Source organism: Apostichopus japonicus, chromosome 6 (genome assembly GCF_037975245.1).
Source record: "Apostichopus japonicus isolate 1M-3 chromosome 6, ASM3797524v1, whole genome shotgun sequence".
NCBI classification, from domain to species: Eukaryota; Metazoa; Echinodermata; class Holothuroidea; order Aspidochirotida; family Stichopodidae; genus Apostichopus; species Apostichopus japonicus.
Window position 1 is genome coordinate 8,775,924 of NC_092566.1, and position 21,556 is coordinate 8,797,479.

A 21,556-nucleotide genomic window follows, 5' to 3' on the forward strand; every position below is an offset into this window, starting at 1 on the left:
CTGAGTTTCATGCACATAAGCGCAGTGAGGGAACTATACCTTGACTGTACACACTCAAAATAAAAAGATCAAGATTTGGTTTCTATTTTTAACACACATCCCGAACACCCCGGGGCGTAACAATATCAGGGAGGACGTAAATTGCATCTGCTTATGACAAAAGTTAAAAATTTGATAATGAGATCACCGGAGAGCAACTCCCACCCCCTCCCTCCCCCTTAACAGTCTGGTCTCCCAAAAACTAAAGATTTTCAATTTGACAAAAATGGATATTTCTGATTTATTAGCAATACTATGTAAAAATGTCTCTTTTTGGTTCGTATTTTTGACCCAATTTGACACGCACACAAACACACAAAATATTTTTGGAACCCCACCTCAAATATTGTACTAAGTCCATCCAATTTTATTGCGTTACCCTATGTTGGGGATAAAACCTACTGACACTGTTGATTTGGTCCGCGTTCCCCTCCTACGTGTTCCAATGGGGTCCAAAATACAGAGCAGTGGCAAAGAAAGCTAAACCAAAACGTCAAGGAGCAGATCTCGGGTGTTTTAGGGTATTCTCCACTATTCTCAGGCCAAGCTATACATGTTTTTAGGTTGTACATTTATAAAGCGCTTTGAGCAGCTTTGCTGATTATGCGCTATTTAAATATTACTTATTATTATAACAGATACATATACAAATGGGATGATGGAAATTTCAATATTTTTATTTTCAAGCATCAACACTTTCGGAAGTTCCACTTAATTGGTATATCGAAATGTCAATTTTTCACCTTCAAAACATGATTCGATTTCATGATCATGTAATATCGAAATTTCGACATATCCCTTTAAATGTCGACCTTGTAATTTCGACGTGTTATATACGTCTTCCGCTTGTTTAATTGTTTTTTATTTCAGTTTCAACTTTTTACAAAATTTCAAAGATTTTGTCTGAAATTTGGATTATTTTATATCTATAAAGTTCAATTATTGATTCTTTATTAATAGTCTGCATTTTTTACCGAACTTTTTCAATAAAAAAAAATGGAATTAGTAGGACCATTTTAGACAAAAGTAAAACATTCAAGTTCGAATTGAGCTGTTCGAACTGTTGTTGTCTCAAAATGGAGAGAGTAGTAACATTTTCAGTGAATTGCAAATAATGCCTTCGAATGACATCAAATGACCTTGAGAATGGCCGAAATCACCTCGGTCAAAACTCCAAACCCTATATTTTCACCAATTTTCATTTTCATAAAAATCTAAAGTTAAGTGAATGAGAGCATTTAAAGCGCTGCTGCCGCAAACATTCTTGACAAAAAATGCCTCTCGATCATAATACCTCATAATCCATTCTAGTCCGTTTAACAGTTAATCATAGTACAGGACGAAATTTGTAACCGGTATCCAAAATACATACCGAACCAAATCGTTACAGCCTTTATAAAAGATAATTAGGATATTATATGTGGGCGTAATGCATCCATCATTTGGTTCAAAACGTGTATAGGAAACCAATTTATAGTAAAAAACAGAAGAGAACTCGAAACAGACAAATATGTTCAAAGAAACTCCCTGGCTTAATTCTCAAGTCAATAACTTGCTCCGTTACTAAGATATTGCTATATGTATACAATTTAGCAAACATTCAGTCTAAAAAAATGTATTATGTAAATGTTTGGTGACGTCATTGATTATAAAACATTCACTTGACCTTACTGTTCTTAGGGTGTGGCAGAGGGGTTGCATAGTGAAATAAACTTACACCATAAGGCGTTAACACTGATAAGTTTTAAACCTGTAATGCTACTCTCATGAGGTAGATTATACTATAAAAATTAAGGCTGTAGGCCTTTACACGTAAGGTTGTGCAAAATGCTGCTTCTTTTATTGATTTAGGCTACTTATTAATTTTTGTGTGGGATTGAAAAGGTGTTAGGAATGTATTTTCTACACCACTCTGGGTCAGCAGCTGTAAATATTATTTGCTTTCACGCTACGTTATTTAGCGTATTATGTTATGTTAGAAGCAACGGTAATGACTAATTCGATGGTATATACAAAGGTATAGGAAGCATAACGAAACCCTACCGCATGTTGAATGTCTGAATGATAGTACCGTTTAGTATAATTGAGAAAAATAAATGTCAATTGCGTCTTGCGCAGTCCCTTTTCACCCATTCAGGTCAAAGATATGCATCATTGCAGACTGAAAGGTAATTACTAAGAGCTTAGGCTTGAAGTCTGACGTTACACATAAAGACACCGCATCCGAGAAAAACAGCGGAAATTCTTTGGTTATGTCACTGTTCTCTCCTCTGTACTGAACAACAACACAACACTGTTCACACGGGGTTTGTTTCTCCCTCCAAAGAATATAAATGAAGCCCTTCCCGTCTGAGCAAATACTGACAGGTATGTTGCACCTTTTGCTGACCTCTGGTTTTTGGAATTCGTGAATTTGTGCATCTTTCATGTTTATAGCCCATGCTTGTCTCCCTCCTATATCACAAACGAAGATGTTTGAATTGTGGACAATTAGATCGACTGGCCACAGGCTTATGTCCCATGGAAGTCGTATGGTGTCTTTATAATTTAAGCTCTCGTCAAGCACGTGCATATCTCTGTTGTTATAGATGCATAGAAAGATGGAGTTAGTTACAGAATCCGTAGCGATGCATGTAACTCGCTGTTTTGACTGTGACCACCCTGGGATGAAATCGCCCAGGTGCTTGCTTAAATATGAACCATCAATAATATCATACAGAGCTATTCCATTTTCTTGACAAGCAACAGCAATTTTTAACTCATTGACAGGAGCACAGTAACAGCCAGGTTCGGAAAGTACTGATTTGAAATGTTTACCTAGCTTAGAATTTAAAACTCTGCCTGTCATGTGTATAAAACTGATATAGTTTTGTTTGTCTGATGTACCCCCACTGATAACGATTCTACCATTCCATGTACATGCTATACCAGGGAGCTGCTACTAGAGTAGCAGCTCCCTGGCTATACTATTGATATACAAGCCGGCAGCTTTGATACCAGCAATGTGAACCACAGTGGCTTCAGTGCTGCATAACTGTTCTTGTTTAGCTGTCGCCCTACATAAATTGCTAGTTTTGCCACATTGGAGTAGTCCCTTTTCATATCCCGAATCAACGGCTCTGTGGCTTGGCAGATAGCTTCAATATTATGCGCTGCAGTCCAATCATCCTGACTCGAAAGAACGTTTTCAGCTGTGTTTGTGACATATTCAAATTTTCTAACCGTACTATTTACTTCTGAAGAAAACTTCTCCCAGGTTAGAAGCTTCTCTCTCTTCTCAGATTCTATTTCGGTACAATCTTTTTGCAACTCCAGAGCGAGTTGTTTGCGTTTCGCATTTGCATCTTCTTGAGCTTGTTTTGAACGTTTCTTTAAGGCATTCGAGGTTTTAGTTGCCTCTGTGCGATGATTGATTTCAATTAGTTTGTAATTCTCTCGAATTTGTTGAATTTCCCTTTCTATTTCCTTGTCTTTACGTGAAATATTTTCTTCAAGTTCCTGTGTTATTTCATTTTCTTCAACCTCAATCTTTCGTTGAATATCTCGCTGTGTACTTTCCAGACTACTCTTCGTTTCATTGTTTTTCTTTGTACTTGCGTCCAAATGTTTGGCGGCATTAGAGAAAATTTCGTCTTTAGCCATTTTTATTTGGGAGAGTGTTTCATAAACTCTGTCTTTAAACTCATCAAGGGCCTTTGACTGCCTCTTTAATTTCTTTCTTTCTGATTTGGCAATTTCTTTCTTTCTGATTTGGCAAGTTCTGTGACGTCATACATATCATGATTTCTGTGTTCTCCGTAGGTACAGGTTAAACAAATTGGGCGGTTTGCGCAAGATTTACAACATAACTGTGACTGATTCTGAGGATGAGTCTGGCACCTGGGAGCTTCCTTTAATATGGATAACTTTCCGAGAGTGATATTTTTGGCTTCAACATCTTCCAGTGATAGGATATGTGGCCTATGTTCCTGTAAACTTTTCCTGCTCAAGTGATATTCATGACAATCCTCGCACAGAAAATCAGTACACTTGAAGCAGTATGCTGAAGATTTGGTTTGCTTGGAACAATCACCGCAAGTAAGAATTTGATCCTTTTTCAGAGACTTTTTTACTTTAATATAATCTAGGATTCCAATCATGTAAAAGTCTGACTTAGAGCCCTCTACGCCATTTTTTGGAACATCGATCTTTTCCTGACATAATGGACACTTGATATCAGTAGGATCTTTGGCGATCATTTTCTCCAAGCATTCTGTACAGTATCTATAGAGACATTGTAGTTGCCTTGGTTTCTTATATTGTTCAAAGCAAACACAACACTGACAAAACTTCTCATCGATATCATCCACAACTCTAGCAGCGGCCATTTTGTGATATAACTAATTAGCTGTTGAAAAAAAAACATATGAAATAAAATTGTTTGTTGAAAGTATAACCAGAATGCCATTGTCTGACCTCTGCTAATTTCCATAGGCTTACACACCCAATAGGGTGCACTTAAAGTTTATATATCATACATGTACTTTGGACTAGTGTAAAATCTTAACAAGTACAAATATGAGATACACAAGTGTAATAACAGGAATAAATAAACAAAGCAAAATCATAATTTCTTTGTTCAAGTCCGAATGCAAAACAATAAAGAGCAAACTCAAACATGCACATATATACATACCGTCACTTTCGCAAACATTTCTTTTGCCGTCGATAAGGAATCAATCAGTACGCCGAACTATTTAGCGATTCCATGCCATGGTATAATAGTATTTAACACTGACACTGCACACAAGATTTGTAAGTGCCTTTGACTTCAAGTGTTCAGCAAGTACTATTAATGCGGACATACATATCAACTATATACAGTTTTGACAAATACATACAAGTTAACCTCCATTCCAAGTATGAACTTCAAGGAAGATGTACTTTTTGTGTTATCGTGTTAGGAAGGTTTTCATAATTGACCTATGTTGACCACAAATGATCTTTGACCTCGATGCTTATATCGACAAGGTTTTATACTTACCAAAGTATCTATCTATCTATCAATCAAGTATGGACTTCAACCAAGATTTACTTTGCAAGTAAAGGTGCTAAAATAGTTTTGAAATGTTAATGTTATTGTCTCGAATGCCCTTTAACATTCACTACTTTCGATAATGTTCTTGCCCTTACCACGGAGAATCTATCTACTTGGTAATGAATTATTATGTTGACCTTTGACCTCAACTATCAATAATACGCATTTACTTACCATGGAGGATATATCTATACCAAGTACTGTCTGAACGTCAAATAATAATGTTGACTTCGGCCAAGGAGATTTGCAAGGTCCTTGTTGAACCACCTAATTGCTTCAGCAAAATATCAAAGTTGAGATCGGACTGTTGTCGTGTTCTCGAGAAAGCACTATTTTATAACCAAGCATTGCTTTCACGTGCATATGTTGTAAATTGATAACATACTATAGTTGCCAAAGCCAATATAACAGTACTGTGAGTATACTGTCTCTATATAACAACTGTTTAAGTTCAGCAGAAGTGCACATTATCTTATAAAACTTAACCAGGTAGCTTTCATGACTGGAATAACTTCAACTCACATGAGAATGGGTTTTCGTGTTGGATATGATGGTGAAAAACAGGTTTCCTCACATCCACTTTCCGCACATTTCTGCGTGTGTTACCAGGCGCGTATCCAGGATTTTCTAACCCGGGGCGCGAATTACTATCTAAGTGGAGCGCCACCATCGGTTGGCGCGGAGCGTACAAGAAAATTTCTGGTTTTGATACCCCCCAGATCACCGGAAATGACACTTCTCGGGCTTGAAAATGACCAACCAAATGTACACTTTTGCCTGAGAACCAAGTATTTCTCAATTTTTTTTCCATCCATAACCTTTTTGAAGATTGTCACCCGTCACATTTCATGTTCGACCTCATTGCATGTCCTATGGATCATTGCTTTTGTAGGCGATTCTACGTCACGGCCCACAATATCCGAAAGCCCCACTTTTCAAGGTTTTAAGCCCATTATTTGTTGAGAATTTGAAAATTCAGATTTCTCGTGAATAAAAATCACTTCAAAACATACCCATAATGTTGCACAAAATTCAATCTATGGACAACCAATAGGAAAAAACCTCCTTCAACCCCTAATAGACAGGTACAAATTGCACGAGTAGAGGAAAGTATGATGAAGAATGTTGGTGAGGAAAGTTTCGAAAATTCAGACACAGTTAATTTATTGGTGTAGAAATATTGCAACCTCTTATTATGGCTATTATAAAACTTGGTTGAAGGAAATGAAAAATAGCAGATATTTCCGATATCAGGTATATCGAAACCGAACACTACACACATAGGCGTAGGTCCCGTAGGAGGCGGGGCTGCAGACCCACCCCCCCTTGCCCCGCAACCAATTTTTTCCAAATTTTTCGGGTACCTACTGAGAGAAAAATAGATAGCAATGAATAGCTTAAAAATGATCTCCTTGGTAATTAAAATAAAGTTCTAAGATTGGCCGACATTACTACTGTAAAAGAGAGTTTGACATAAATGGATCTGTATGGTTTTTCTCCATCTACATAAGACATTTGGTTGTTTACATTAGCATCCGGCGGTATACTGTGCTACTTTCACGGACCGTAAGGTACACGATGCAATGCAATGTAATGACCGATGCTTGCTTATATGATATTGGCATCGATATGTTGAACGCGCGCTCGGCGCGCGAAAAATTTTGGCTTTTTTTCGGGCAAGTCGTTACAGCCCCAAATCCAATTGGGCTACGCCTTCGACGACACACATAGACAGTTTTTGAGGCTGTTCATCGTGGAACAGGCATTTCAATGCTCACTGATATGATGTTATATCTGCTCTTTGCTTTACAAATTCGAACAGGCGTGTAGCGAGTAATTGCCAAGGGAGGGGCGAAGCCTGTATGCAAACTATCTAAGCGAAGCGCCACCATGAGTTGGCGCGAAGCGTACAAGAAAAATTTTGGCCGAAAATGCCTCCCTGCAGATCACTGGAAATGACACTTCCCATGCCTTGTAAGTTGCACCTAAGCATTGTCTATTTTGAAATTACTAGCGATGTCATAAAGAAAATTTACTCGGGGGGGGGGGGGGGCGGTCGCCCCCTTCCCGAAATGCGTCATGTTCCCGACGACCCCGTCGAGTTCAAGACCAGCCACAGTTGGTTCCATATAGCACAATTGTACAATTGTTTAAGGCGTCCATACACACACACGCGTTATGATAGACCATATATAGTATTTATATAGATACATTAGTGAGAGAGGGGCAAAAAACGTCAAATATGGAGTTGTTGGTGTAAGGGGTAGGGTGAGGCGCACACTGCCTCCGTAATCCTTGATCTGTCACTGGCTACCCTGTGTATATAATAGGGATCAGCGCTTTAACTATGACTGTTCCTCTTTCTCTTCCCGAAGTCTTGGCTATCTTCTACTCCCTCCCTTTCTCCTTTTTCTCTCTTTTTTCTTCTTCTTTTCCCTTCCTTTCTCTCCTCCTTTTCTTTTTCCCCCCTCCTTTTCCCTTTTTTCTTCTCTTTTTTTCTCTCCTCTTTTTCTTACCCGGGGGGCGCGCGCCCCCAACGCCCCCCTGGATACGCACCTGGTTATTGTCTACCTGTTCGCAAATTACACATACGCAAGTGTACTTTACTGATATGCTAGGCTAAACCGGTATTTTCCAACAGGATAAAAATAGAATTTTACAGTCCACCGCATATATTATCGCATCCCAACACGTACTGAGGATGTTGAACTTTGTTAATTATATGCGGGGGTACATTATTTTTAAATAGAGATGTGCGAAAAAACAGCAACTAACAAATTGAGGGCCTATTTTATGTAGAAGCATGATAATAATTCATATGCATATTATATAGGTTAAGTTATTACTTTCTCATCCCTTGGTGTAAGTAGTGTACTTGGGATGAGATATTGTAATCTTAAGCAGTATATGAAATTGTTGCCCACTTCATACTACTTGAAATTTAAACTGGGTGAGTACATCCGACTTAACGGGGGAAGGGGGAGGGGTCCATAGGGTGCACAATTACATGGAGTAGACTTACCATATTTGAATGAGTGGTCAATAAGTAATTGTGTATCCGTGTGTGCGAGTAAATGTGTGAGTAAAAGAGGGTGCCGCGAACATGGGCGGCGATCCGTACTTCCGAGTGGGGGGGGGGGGGGATATGACCTTGTTGACTATCTAAGCGTAGCGCCACCATAAGTTGGCGCGAAGCGTACAGGAAAATTTTGGGATTTACAAACCCTCTAGATGGCCGGAAACGGCACTTCCTGAGGTTTCCAAGCGGATTATACCCAACTTTAAAATAGGGATATCATGTCCGAAATATCTCATAATCAGGATCCTAAATACTTTTTTTTTTAATTTCGGGTGTTATTTTGGGAAAATTGCCCCTGTCAATCTTGTTTCAGGCGCTACGTTAGAATGTTCGAGAGCTCTTTTATATTATTCGATGAAGAAATGGCCTCAGGCTATTATAGGCCTATACACATGCAATACACAATTACACATAGTTACATTCCTAGGTACCGATTGCTAGGGCATCCAGGTGAAACGTGTATTAAGCATTACCCTGGTAACATGAGATTCTCAGCTATTCGAGGGAACATGTACGTGTGTAGGCCTACTATAGGGCCTATATGAATACTATGAGGGTGCATATATGTACTATATCAATACCGTGGGCGCAATAATACATTTTGTTGTTATAGGGCCAATGAAGCCTACAGTCAACTATTCTTGCTTTATAACGACGGTTTATTTGAAAAGATCGCACTGCGTTTATGGTAGGCGAGAAATGAAGCTAAAAAAGAGCCGTACATTCACGATGATGCATAAATGTAGGCATGAAAATATTCTTATCCCTGGCATTTGGTGGGGGGGGGGGGGATATGGTGTATTACATTCCCTCCACCCATTTTCATGGGCGGATATATCCCCCCTTCCCCCAGGATCGCCGCCCATGGTCGCGAACTCCTAAATCGTAAGGCCGATTGACTTCAAAACTTGGTGTGTGTGTATGCATGGGAATGGGTAGTCTTGGCCAAGTCGTTTGTTATACTCTTTTCTCGCGTACAAACTGTACATGCCTCAGAGTCCGTTTCTGCCTACCACGAATGTGATTGTCCACTGTATTTTAGCCAGGATTTTTTTTCAGTGGGGAGGGGCGCTGGGGAGCTTGAACATTTCCGGGGGGGGGGGGCTTGACCATTTCCTTGTTACTATCTAAGCGGAGCGCCACCATGAGTTGGCGCGCAGCGTACCGAAAATTTTTAGCTAAAAAGGCCTCCTAGATCGTTGGAAATGACACTTCCCAGGCCTTATAAGCTGCTCTAAAGATTTCTCAACATCCTTTATTTTGAGATCCCATGTTTTGATATGGTCATCAAATAGTTTAGTGAAATAGAAAAACAAAAATCTGGTAAGTTACTTTGAAATATCATGACATATCTTTTGTAAGTTTGACACCGGCATTGACATTTTTCGACAAATCTGCAAATTGCGCGTGGAAAATAAAGAAAGATTGATTGGGCTTTTCACCCAAGTAACATACTGACATGACCAAACTATATGTCAAACTGACATCAAAGATTGCGTCTGAAATATTATCAGGGTCATAGACTGATTGGCCGGCAGTGGCGGAGCTAGGGGTATTGATCAGGGGGCGAGAATGGCCTGTAGGGGCGCCTTCGACACCATCTAAGCGGAGCGCCACCATAGGTTGGCGCGGAGCGAACAAACTTTTTTTGAGTAAAGATATTCCCTAGATCGCCGCAACAAATGAGTTTCGTACAACAGAATTAAGTCCCGATAAATTAAATACCTCCGTACGTTTAGAGCATTTTGTCAGCAAACTACACCAACAAAATGTGACAAATGCCAATCGGTAGATGAGAGTGCAATAAAAAAGTCAATAATCGCAAATAAGTAAAAAGTGCTAAAAAGCTGAAAAGGTCGCCAGCAGTCCATTTGAGTCCGTCGGGGTGGGGGTTGGGGGAGGGCATCCGCCACCCTGACTGTTTGGACGCTCCGCCACTGTTGACCGGTAGTTCTCAGTGATAGTGTCGTCTCCTTTCTTGAAAATTTGATTTTTTTTTAGCGGTTTTAAGAGCATCAGGGTACGTCCCAGAAGTGAAAACCCGATTGAAAATGTAACAAGGTATCGAGGCAATGACGCGAGCAATGATGTGAGAAACATGTGTATGATGTCAGCATTTTGTACCTTTTAACATCTTCCTTGGCATTCAAGTACCTGAAAACCGCCTTTCTGTAAGGGTATAGTATTGCTCACTAGCTTGTTTGATCAGTTAATGTGCACTGGTCACAAGATACTGATTGGCTGTTTGTATTAGTATTTATTTGTATGTTAGGGATTATGGATATTTTAAAAAAGAGTGACAAAGGCAAAGTTTGCCCGAACAGACGACCACACAGATTCAGTAGTAAATATTATGTATGTTGTAGTCTTGAAGAGCAGGAATTATATTATGCGACGGTCGTTAACATGCGTTTTCAGTGTACTGTTACTACTGTAGACTTCTCGGCCTATGCGCTATGTCATGTCAGGTTTTTCAGCAGCCTACTGCCGGTCCGCGGTCGAAGGGTCATTCATGAGTGGTCATCATGGAGTTTCGAGACCATTCAGACCAATGATATATTTTTCGCACATGTAATTTTTTTCGACACCCAAAATCCCGGTGGGGGGGGGGGGCGACAGCTTTCATGGGGGGCTGTCGCCCTCGCGCCCCCCGTAGCTCCGCCACTGTACGGGAGACAGGACTTGAATAAACATTTTGGGGAAGTGGGCCCAATTGGCAAACGTCATTGGCTTCTTCGCTTTTCTGAAGCAAAACTGCAAAAAAATCAGAGGAAAACAGATAGCTTGGGAGATATGTGCAAGACCCTAGTATCAATCTAAAGCGTTGCCGAGGGTTTCTCTCTGGGCAGTAGAGCAAATAAATGCGAGAAAAAGAAAGGTACACTAGGCTGTTCATACTAGGTTCTTAACAAGACTAGGGAAAGGGATGTAGGGCCTCCGTGACTTATGACGTCATAGACAAAGGAGAAGACAAAGGTCAAATAAACTAAAAACAGCATTGTGGTCATTAAATGAATAACAGTATGGCCCAATACTTCATACACAAGTAGGTTATCACAGACTGTATATCCACGGTGTGAAAATTAGTTTAAAACGCCAATGCCCACGCGATCATAGCTAGTCAAAGTTCAACTTTTTTAAACGTAAAAGTGTTTTGAAAGCAACTCCTTCTTCGTAAGGCCGATGGACCTTAAACTTGTAGGTACGTGCCTTGGCATGGGTTGTTGCGCCTGTGTGACCAATAGCGTCATAGGATCAAAGGCAAAGTAACCAATAACAGCGCTGTTACCGTTACACGTACACTAAAAAGACAACATGACACAATACTTCAAACGTAAGTAGGTTATCACAAACAATATACAATTAACATTTTTATACGTTAAAATGTCTTAAAAGTTATAGCAAAATAGGTAACAATATAATGTAGAACAATCTCTTATCATCTTTGTTAAAAATAAATGCTATATAGTAATATCGAATAATTACTATCTTATGCCAGACGAAACTGGACATTAAACACTACAAAGTCTAAAAGTCAACTTAATCGAATTTGTGTGTGTCTATAAGGCAGAAACTGTTCAATGTAATGAAATGAAATGTTTATAGGAGTTGAAAATAGATAACTTACTGTAAACTTCGACTACAGCTACTTCTTCGAAGTTTTGCCTCGATCATGCACCTTCATCATATATTTTCGTATAATTTGGTCTTATTGCTCGTATTTATAAGAATATGACAGGAAAAATTCACACTGCAACATCTTCGTCTTCTGGCTAATTATCATTGTATCAATTAATCAATATTTTTCAGGATTCTGCAGTTTAATGGGAAACACACTTTGCGAATATATGAACCTTTGATCATAATATTTCACCAGTTGCCTTATCCCGGTAATGAAGTAAACGGTGCTGTTGAGCAATATTTATGAACAACTGATCCTGAGTTTCATGCACATAAGCGCAGTGAGGGAACTATACCTCAACTGTTCACACATAAAAATAAAAAAGTTCAAGATCGGGTTTCTAGTTAACTTTTAACACGCATCCCGAACACCCCGGGGCGTAACAATATCAGGGAAGACGTTAATTGTATCTGCTTATTACAAAGTTACAAATTTGATAATGAGATCTACGGAGAGCAACTCCCACCCCTCCCTCCCCCAAAAACTAAAGATTTTCAAATTGACAATAATGAATATTTCTGATTTATTAGCAATACTATGTCAAAATGTCTCTTTTTGGTTCGAATTTTAGACCCAATTTGACACGCACACAAACACACAAAATATTTTTGGAACCCCACTTCAAATATTGTACTAAGTCCATCCAATGTTATTGTGTTAATCTATGTTGGGGATAAAACCTACTGACACTGTTGATTTGGTCCGCGTTCCCCTCCTACGTGTTCCAATGGGGTCCAAAATACAGAGCAGTGGCAAAGAAAGCTAAACCAAAACGTCAAGGAGCAGATCGGGGGTGTTTTAGGGTATTCTCCACTATTCTCAGGCCAAGCTATACATGTTTTTTTTAGGTTTTACATTTGTTAAGCGCTTTGAGCAGCTTTGCTGGTGATGCGCTATTTAAATATTACTTAGTATTATAACAGATACATACACAAGTGGGATGATGGAAATTTCAATATTTTTATTTTCAAGTTTCAACACTTTCGGAAGTTCCACTTAATTAGTATATCGAAATGTCAATTTTTCACCTTCAAAACATGATTCGATTTCATGATCATGTAATATCGAAATTTCGACTTATCCCTTTAAATGTCGACCTTGTAATTTCGACGTGTTATATACGTCTTCCGCTTGTTTAATTGTTGTTTTTTTTTGCAATTTCAACTTTTTACAAAATTTCAAAGATTTTGTCTGAAATTTGGATTATTTTATATCTATAAAGTTCAATTATTAACTCTTAATTAATAGTCTGTACTTTTTTACCGAACTTTTTCCAAATCAAAAATGGTTTTAGTAGGACCATTTTAGACAAAAGTGCAACATTCAAGTTCGAATTGAGCTGTTCGAACTGTTGTTGTCTCAAAATGGACTCACATTTTCAGTGAATTGCAAATAATGCCTTCGAATGACATGAAATGACCTTGAAAATGGCCGTAATACCTCACCTCGGTCAAACTCCAAACCCTATATTTTCACCAATTTTCATTTTCATAAAGATCTAAAGTTGAGTAAATGAGAGCATTTTAAGCGCTGCTGCCGCAAACATTCTTGACCAAAAGTGCCTCTAGATCATAATACCTCATAATCCATTCTAGCCCGTTTAACAGTTAATCATACTACAGGACGAAATTTGTAACCGGTATCCAATATACATACCGAACCAAATCGTTACAGCTTTTATAAGAGATAATTAAGATATTATATTTTGGCGTAATGCATCCATCATTTTGTTCAAAACGTGTATAGGAAACCAATTTATAGCAAAAAACAGAAGAGAACTCGAAACAGACAAATATTTTGAAAGAAACTCCCTGATTTAATTCTTTAGTCAATAACTTGCTCCGTTACTAAGATATTGCTATATGTATACAATTTAGCAAACATTCAGTCTCAAAAAGTGTATTATGTAATGTTCGGTGACGTCATTGATTATAATACATTCACTTGACTTTACTGTTCTTGGGGTGTGGCAATGGGGTTGCACAGTGAAATAAACTTACATCATTAGGCGTTTACATAAGTTTTACACATGAAATGGTACTCTCATGAGGTAGATTAGACTATAAAAATTAAGGCTGTAGGTCTTTACACGTAAGGTTGTGCAAAATATTGCTTCTTTTATTGATTTACTTATTGATTTTTGTGTGGGATTGAAAAGGGGTTAGAAATATATTTTCTACACCAATCTGGGTCAGCAGCTGTAAATATTATTTGCTCTCACGCTACGTAATTTAGCGTATTATGTTATTTTAGGAGCAACGGTAATGACTAATTCGAAGGTATATACAAAGGTATAGGAAGCATAACGAAACCCTACCGCATGTTGAATGATAGTACCGTTTAGTATAATTGAGAAAAATAAATGTCAATTGCGTCTTGCGCAGTCCCTTTTCACCCATTCAGGTCAAAGATATGCATCATTGCAGACTGAAAGGTAATTACTAAGAGCTTAGGCTTGAAGTCTGACGTTACACATAAAGACACCGCATCCGAGAAAAACAGCGGAAATTCTTTGGTTATGTCACTGTTCTCTCCTCTGTACTGAACAACAACACAACACTGTTCACACGGGGTTTGTTTCTCCCTCCAAAGAATATAAATGAAGCCCTTCCCGTCTGAGCAAATACTGACAGGTATGTTGCACCTTTTGCTGACCTCTGGTTTTTGGAATTTGTGAATTTGTACACCTTTCATGTTTATAGCCCATGCGTGTTTCCCTCCTATATCACAAACGAAGATGTTTGAATCGTGGACAATTAGATCGGCAGGCCACAGGCTCATGTCCCATGGAAGTCGTATGGTGTCTTTATAATTTAAGCTCTCGTCAAGCACGTGCATATCTCTGTTGTTATAGATGCATAGAAAGATGGAGTTAGTGACAGAATCCGTAGCGATGCATGTAACTCGCTGTTTTGACTGTGACCACCCTGGGATGAAATCGCGCAGGTGCTTGCTTAAATATGAACCATCAATGATATCATACAGAGCTATTCCATTTTCTTGACAGGCAACAGCAATTTTTAACTCATTGACAGGAGCACAGTAACAGCCAGGTTCGGAAAGTACTGATTTGAAATGTTTACCTAGCTTAGAATTTAAAACTCTGCCTGTCATGTGTATAAAACTGATATAGTTTTGTTTGTCTGATGTACCCCCACTGATAACGATTCTACCATTCCATGTACATGCTATACTATTGATATACAAGCCGGCAGCTTTGATACCATCAATGTGAACCACAGTGGCTTCAGTGCTGCATAAGTGTTCTTGTTTTAGCTGTCGCCCTACATAAATTGCCAGTTTTGCCACATTGGAGTAGTTCCTTTTCATATCCTGAATCAACGGCTCTGTGGCTTGGCAGATAGCTTCAATATTATGCGCTGCAGTCCAATCATCCTGACTCGAAAGAACGTTTTCAGCTGTGTTTGTGACATATTCAAATTTTCTAACCGTACTATTTACTTCTGAAGAAAACTTCTCCCAGTTTAGAAGCTTCTCTCTCTTCTCAGATTCTATTTCGGTACAATCTTTTTGCAACTCCAGAGCGAGTTGTTTGCGTTTCGCATTTGCATCTTCTTGAGCTTGTTTTGAACGTTTCTTTAAGGCATTCGAGTTTTTAGTTGCCTCTGTGCGATGATTGATTTCAATTAGTTTGTAATTCTCTCGAATTTGTTGAATTTCCCTTTCCATTTCCTTGTTTTTAAGTGAAATATTTTCTTCAAGTTCCTGTGTTATTTCATTTTCTTCAACCTCAATCTTTCGTTGAATATCTCGCTGTGTACTTTCCAGACTACTCTTCGTTTCATTGTTTTTCTTTGTACTTTCGTCCAAATGTTTGGCGGCATTAGAGAAAATTTCGTCTTTAGCCATTTTTATTTGGGAGAGTGTTTCATAAACTCTGTATTTAAACTCATCAAGGGCCTTTGAATGCCTCTTTAATTTCTTTCTTTCTGATTTGGCAAGTTCTGTGACGTCATACATATCATGATTCCTGTGTTCTCCGTAGGTACAGGTCAAACAAATTGGGCGGTTTGCGCAAGATTTACAACATAACTGTGACTGATTCTGAGGATGAGTCTGGCACCTGGGAGCTTCCTTTAATATGGATAACTTTCCGAGAGTGATATTTTTGGCTTCAGCATCTTCCAGTGATAGGATATGCGGCCTATGTTCCTGTAAACTTTTCCTGCTCAAGTGATATTCATGACAATCCTCGCACAGAAAATCAGTACACTTGAAGCAGTATGCTGAAGATTTGGTTTGCTTGGAACAATCACCGCAAGTAAGAATTTGATCCTCTTTCAGAGACTTTTTTACTTTAATATAATCTAGGATTTCATTCATGTAAAAGTCTGACTTAAAGCCCTCTACGCCATTTTTTGGAACATCGATCTTTTCCTGACATAATGGACACTTGAAATCAGTAGGATCTTTGGCGATCATTTTCTCCAAGCATTCTGTACAATATCTATGGAGACATTGTAGTTGCCTTGGTTTCTTATATTGTTCAAAGCAAACACAACACTGACAAAACTTCTCATCGATATCATCCACCACTCTAGCAGCTGCCATTTTGTGATATAACTAATTAGCTGTTGAAAAAAAAACATATGAAATAAAATTGTTTGTTGAAAGTATAACCAGAATGCCATTGTCTGACCTTTGCCAATTTCCATAGGCTTACACACCCAATAGGGTGCACTTAAAGTTTATATATCATACATGTACTTTGGACTAGTGTAAAATCTTAACAAGTACAAATATGAGATACACAAGTGTAATAACAGGAATAAATAAACAAAGCAAAATCATAATTTCTTTGTTCAAGTCCGAATGCAAAACAATAAAGAGCAAACTCAAACATGCACATATATACATACCGTCACTTTCGCAAACATTTCTTTTGCCGTCGATAAGGAATCAATCAGTACGCCGAACTGTTCAGCGATTCCATGCCATGGTATAATAGTATTTAACACTGACACTGCACACACGATTTGTAAGTGCCTTTGACTTCAAGTGTTCAGCAAGTACTATTAATGCGGATACACATATCAACTATATACAGTTTTGACAAATACATACAAGTTAACCTCCATTCCAAGTATGAACTTCAAGGAAGATGTACTTTTTGTGTTATCGTGTTAGGAAGGTTTTCATAATTGACCTATGTTGACCACAAATGATCTTTGACCTCGATGCTTATATCGACAAGGTTTTATACTTACCAAAGTATCTATCTATCTATCAATCAAGTATGGACTTCCACCAAGATTTACTTTGCAAGTAAAGGTGCTAAAATAGTTTTGAAATGTTAACGTTATTGTCTCGAATGCCCTTTAACATTCACTACTTTCGATAATGTTCTTGCGCTTACCATGGAGAATCTACCTACTTGCTTATGTATTATTATGTTGACCTTTGACCTCAACTATCAATAATACGCATTTACTAACAATGGAGGATTTATCTATACCAAGTATTGTCTGAACGTCAAATAATAATGTTGACTTCGGCCAAGGAGATTTGCAAGGTCCTTGTTGAACCACCTAATTGCTTCAGCAAAATATCAAAGTTGAGATCGGACTGTTGTCGTGTTCTCGAGAAAGCACTATTTTATAACCAAGCATTGCTTTCACGTGCATATGTTGTAAATTGATAATATACTATAGTTGCCAAAGCCAATATAACAGTACTGTGAGTATACTGTCTCTATATAACAACTGTTTAAGTTCAGCAGAAGTGCACATTATCTTATAAAACTTAACCAGGTAGCTTTCATGACTGGAATAACTTAAACTCACCTGAGAATGGGTTTTCATGTTGGATATGATGGTGAAAAACAGGTTCCCGCACATTTCTGCGAATACAACTGCGTGTGTTACTGTCTACCTGTTCGCTAATTACACGTACGCAAGTGTACTTTACTTATATGCTAGGCTAAACCGGTATTTTCCAACAGGATAAAAATAGAATTTTACAGTCCACCGCATATATTATCGAATCCCAACACGTACTGAGGATGAGATGTTGAACTTTGTTAATTATATGCAGGGGTACATTATTTTTAAATAGAGATGTGCAAAAAAAAACAGCAACTAACAAATTGAGGGCCTATTTTATGTAGAAGTATGATAATTATTCCTATGCATATTATATAGGTTAAGTTATTACTTTCTCATCCCTACGTGTAAGTAGTGTACTTGGGATGAGATATTGTAACCTTGAGCAGTATATGAAATTGTTGCCCACTTCATACTACTTGAAATTAAACTGGGTGAGTTCATCCGACTTAACGGGGGAAGGGGAGGGGTCCATAGGGTGCACAATTACATGGAGTAGACTTACCATATTTGAATGAGTGGTCAATAAGTAATTGTGTATCCGTGTGTGCGAGTAGTGTGTGAGTAGAAGAGGGCGTCGCGAACTCCTAAATCGTAAGGCCGATTGACTTCAAAATTTTGCGTGTGTGTGTGTTTGCGTGTGTGTGTGTGTATGCATGGGAATGGGTAGTCTTGACCAAGTCGTTTGTTATACTCTTTTCTCGCGTACAAACTGTACATGCCTCAGAGTCCGTTTCTGCCTACCACGAATGTGATTGTCCACTGTATTTTACATGCCAGAGGTTCTTTCCGAAACAAACGTCTTGGACATTTCGCCAAAGAGGGGCGTGAAAACCACAAAATCTTTATTCATATTATTATTACGGAATTGCGTGTCATGTGAGATCATGTTTCTCCCACAGCAATTAGCGACCGTCTCGCAGTGTACAAAACAATCTAAGGGCAAGTGATTGTGCGTACGGGAGCAGTGGCGTAGCCAGGATTTTTCAGTTGGGGGCGCTGGGGGGTTGAACATTTCCTGGGGGGGCTTGACCATTTTTTTTTTTACTTTCTAAGCGGAGCGCCACCATGGGTGGCGTACCGCAGCGTACCGAAAATGTTTAGCTAAAAAGGCCTCCTAGATCGTTGGAAATGACACTTCCCAGGCCTTATAAGCTGCTCTAAAGATTTCTCAACATCCTTTATTTTGAGATCCCATGTTTTGATATGGTCATCAAATAGTTTAGTGAAATAGAAAAAAAAAACAATCTGGTAAGTTACTTATCTTTTGTGAGTTTGACACCGGCATTGACATTTTTCGACAAATCAGCAAATTGTGCGTGGAAAATAAAGAAAGATTGACTAGGCTTTCACCCAAGTAACATACTGACATGACCAAACTATATGTCAAACTGACATCAAAGATTGCGTCTGAAATATTATCAGGGTCATAGACTGATTGGCCGGCAGTGGCGGAGCTAAGGGTATTGATCAGGGGGCCAGAATAGCCTGTAGGGGCGCCTTCGACACTATCTAAGCGGAGCGCCACCACAGGTTGGCGCGGAGTGTACAGATTTTTTTTTTTGAGTAAAGAGATTCCCTAGATCGCCGCAACAAATGACCCTTTCCGGGCCTTGCTAATTTGCAGATAAACGAAGAATAAATATGTGTCATCGCCATTTGTGACAAGTCGGAAGTTTATATGGGTTTTGAAAGTACATGCGCTTCATCACGATCCCTGTGGTATCTTTGTGAGTGCTCATGTTTTCGAAAATATAGATCGAAAACCCCGTACAGTTCTTGGAAAGAGTTTCGTACAACAGAATTAAGTCCCGATAAATTAAATACCACCGTACGTTAGAGCATTTTGTCAGCAAACTACACCAACAAAATGTGACAAATGCCAATAAGTAGATGAGAGTGCAATAAAAAAGTCAATAATCGCAAATAAATAAAAAGTGCTAAAATGCTGAAATGGGCGCCAGCAGTCCATTTGAGTCCGTCAGGGGGGGGGGGGCATCCGCCACCCTGACTGTTTGGACGCTCCGCCACTGTTGACCGGTAGTTCTCAGTGATAGTGTTGTCTCCTTTCTTGAATTTTTTTTTAGCGGTTTTAAGAGCATCAGGGTACGTCTCAGAAGTAAAAACCCGATTGAAAATGTAACAGGGTATATCGAGGAAATGACTCGAGCAATGATGTGAGAAACATGTTTATGATGTCAGCATTTTGTACCTTTTAACATCTTCTTTGGCATTCAAGTACCTGAAAACCGCCCTTCTATAAGGGTATAGTATTGCTCACTAGCTTGTTTGATCGGTTAATGCGCACTGGTCACAAGATACTGATTGGCTGTTTGTATTAGTATTTATTTGTATGTTAGGGATTATGGATATTTTAAAAAAGAGTGACAAAGGCAAAGTTTGGCCGAACAGACGACCACACAGATTCAGTAGTAAACATTATGTGTGTTGTAGTCTTGTAGAGCAGGAATTATATTATGCGACGGTCGTTAACATGCGTTTTCAGTATACTGTGACTACTGTAGACTTCTCGGCCTATGCGCTATGTCATGTCAGGTTTTTCAGCCACTATAGCCTACTGCCGGTCCGCGGTCGAAGGGTCATTCATGAGTGGTCATCATGGAGTTTCGAGACCATTCAGACCAATGATATATATGCACATGTAATTTTTTTCGACACCCAAAATCCCGGTGGGCGGGGGGCGACAAGCTTTCATGGGGGGGGGCTGTCGCCCCAAGCCCCCCGTAGCTACGCCACTGTTCGTGAGGCAGGACTTGAATAAAAAATTTGGGGGAAGTGGGCCCAATTGGCAAACCTCATTGGCTTCTTCGCTTTTCCGAAGCAAATCTGCAAACAATCAAAGGAAAACATGAGATAGCTTGGGAGAAATGTGCAAGACCTTAGTATCAATCTAAAGCGTTGTCGCGGGTGTTCGCTGGGCAGTAGAGCAAATATATGCGAGAAAAAGAAAGGTACACTAGGCTGTTCATACTAGGTTCTTAACAAGACTAGGGAATGGGATGTAGGGCCTCCGTGACTTATGACGTCATAGACAAAGGAGAAGACAAAGGTCAAATAACTAAAATCAGCATTGTGGTCATTAAATGAATAACAGTATGGCCCAATACTTCATACACAAGTAGGTTATCACAGACTGTATATCCACGGTGTGAAAATTAGTTTAAAACGCCAATGCCCACGCGATCATAGGAGGTCACAAAGTTCAACATTTTTAAAATTGTACGTAAAAGCGTTTTGCAAGCAACTCCTTAACTTGGTACGTAGTATGTGCCTGCGCATGTGCTGTTGCCCCTGTGTGACCAATAGCGTCATTGGATCAAAGGTCAAGTAACCAAAAACAGCGTTGAGCCATTACACGTACACTAGAAAGACAATATGATACAATACTTCAAACATAAGTGGGTTATCACAAACTATATATAATTAATATTTCTATACGTTAAGATATCTTAAAAGATATAGCAAATATGTAAAAATTTATTATACGACAATCTCTTATCCTCTTTGTTTAAAAATACATAATAGCATTATCGGATTAACTATATCTTATACCAGAAGAAAATGGACATTAAACACTACAAAGTCTACTTGCTCGAATTTGTTTGGGATTATAAGGCAGAAACTGTTCAATGTAATGAAAGTGAAATGTTTATAGGAGTTGAAAATACATAACTGGCTGTGAACTTCGACTACAGCTACTTCTTCGCAGTTTCCTTCGATCGAGCACCTTCATCATATATCTTCGTATAATTTGGTCTTATTGCTCGTATTTGTGAGAATATGACAGGAAAAATTCACACTGCAACATCTTCGTC

At 38.8% G+C, this 21,556-nt stretch overlaps 2 protein-coding genes across 2 annotated transcripts; both read right to left on the reverse strand.

Moving 5' to 3' along the window:
* Window positions 1-3,746: 3,746 nt before the first annotated feature.
* Window positions 3,747-4,406, reverse strand: LOC139969269 (E3 ubiquitin-protein ligase TRIM56-like). Its single transcript, XM_071974184.1, has one exon. It carries the CDS (start codon window positions 4,404-4,406, stop codon window positions 3,747-3,749), a length of 660 nt encoding a protein of 219 aa, XP_071830285.1.
* A 9,266-nt stretch (window positions 4,407-13,672) lies between these two features.
* On the reverse strand, window positions 13,673-17,882 carry LOC139968887 (uncharacterized). Its single transcript, XM_071973497.1, has 2 exons — window positions 17,682-17,882; window positions 13,673-16,469 (listed from the first exon to the last, which is right to left on the reverse strand). The coding sequence occupies exon 2, from the start codon at window positions 16,447-16,449 to the stop codon at window positions 14,269-14,271; it is 2,181 nt and encodes a 726-aa protein (XP_071829598.1). The 5' UTR covers window positions 16,450-16,469; window positions 17,682-17,882; the 3' UTR covers window positions 13,673-14,268.
* Between the last annotated feature and the right edge of the window lie 3,674 nt (window positions 17,883-21,556).

Bases quoted from the DNA above. Each gene is read 5' to 3' on its own strand.
- LOC139968887 (XM_071973497.1), bottom strand. From the start codon at position 16,449: ATGGCAGCTGCTAGAGTGGTGGATGATATCGATGAGAAGTTTTGTCAG.
- LOC139969269 (XM_071974184.1), bottom strand. From the start codon at position 4,406: ATGGCCGCTGCTAGAGTTGTGGATGATATCGATGAGAAGTTTTGTCAG.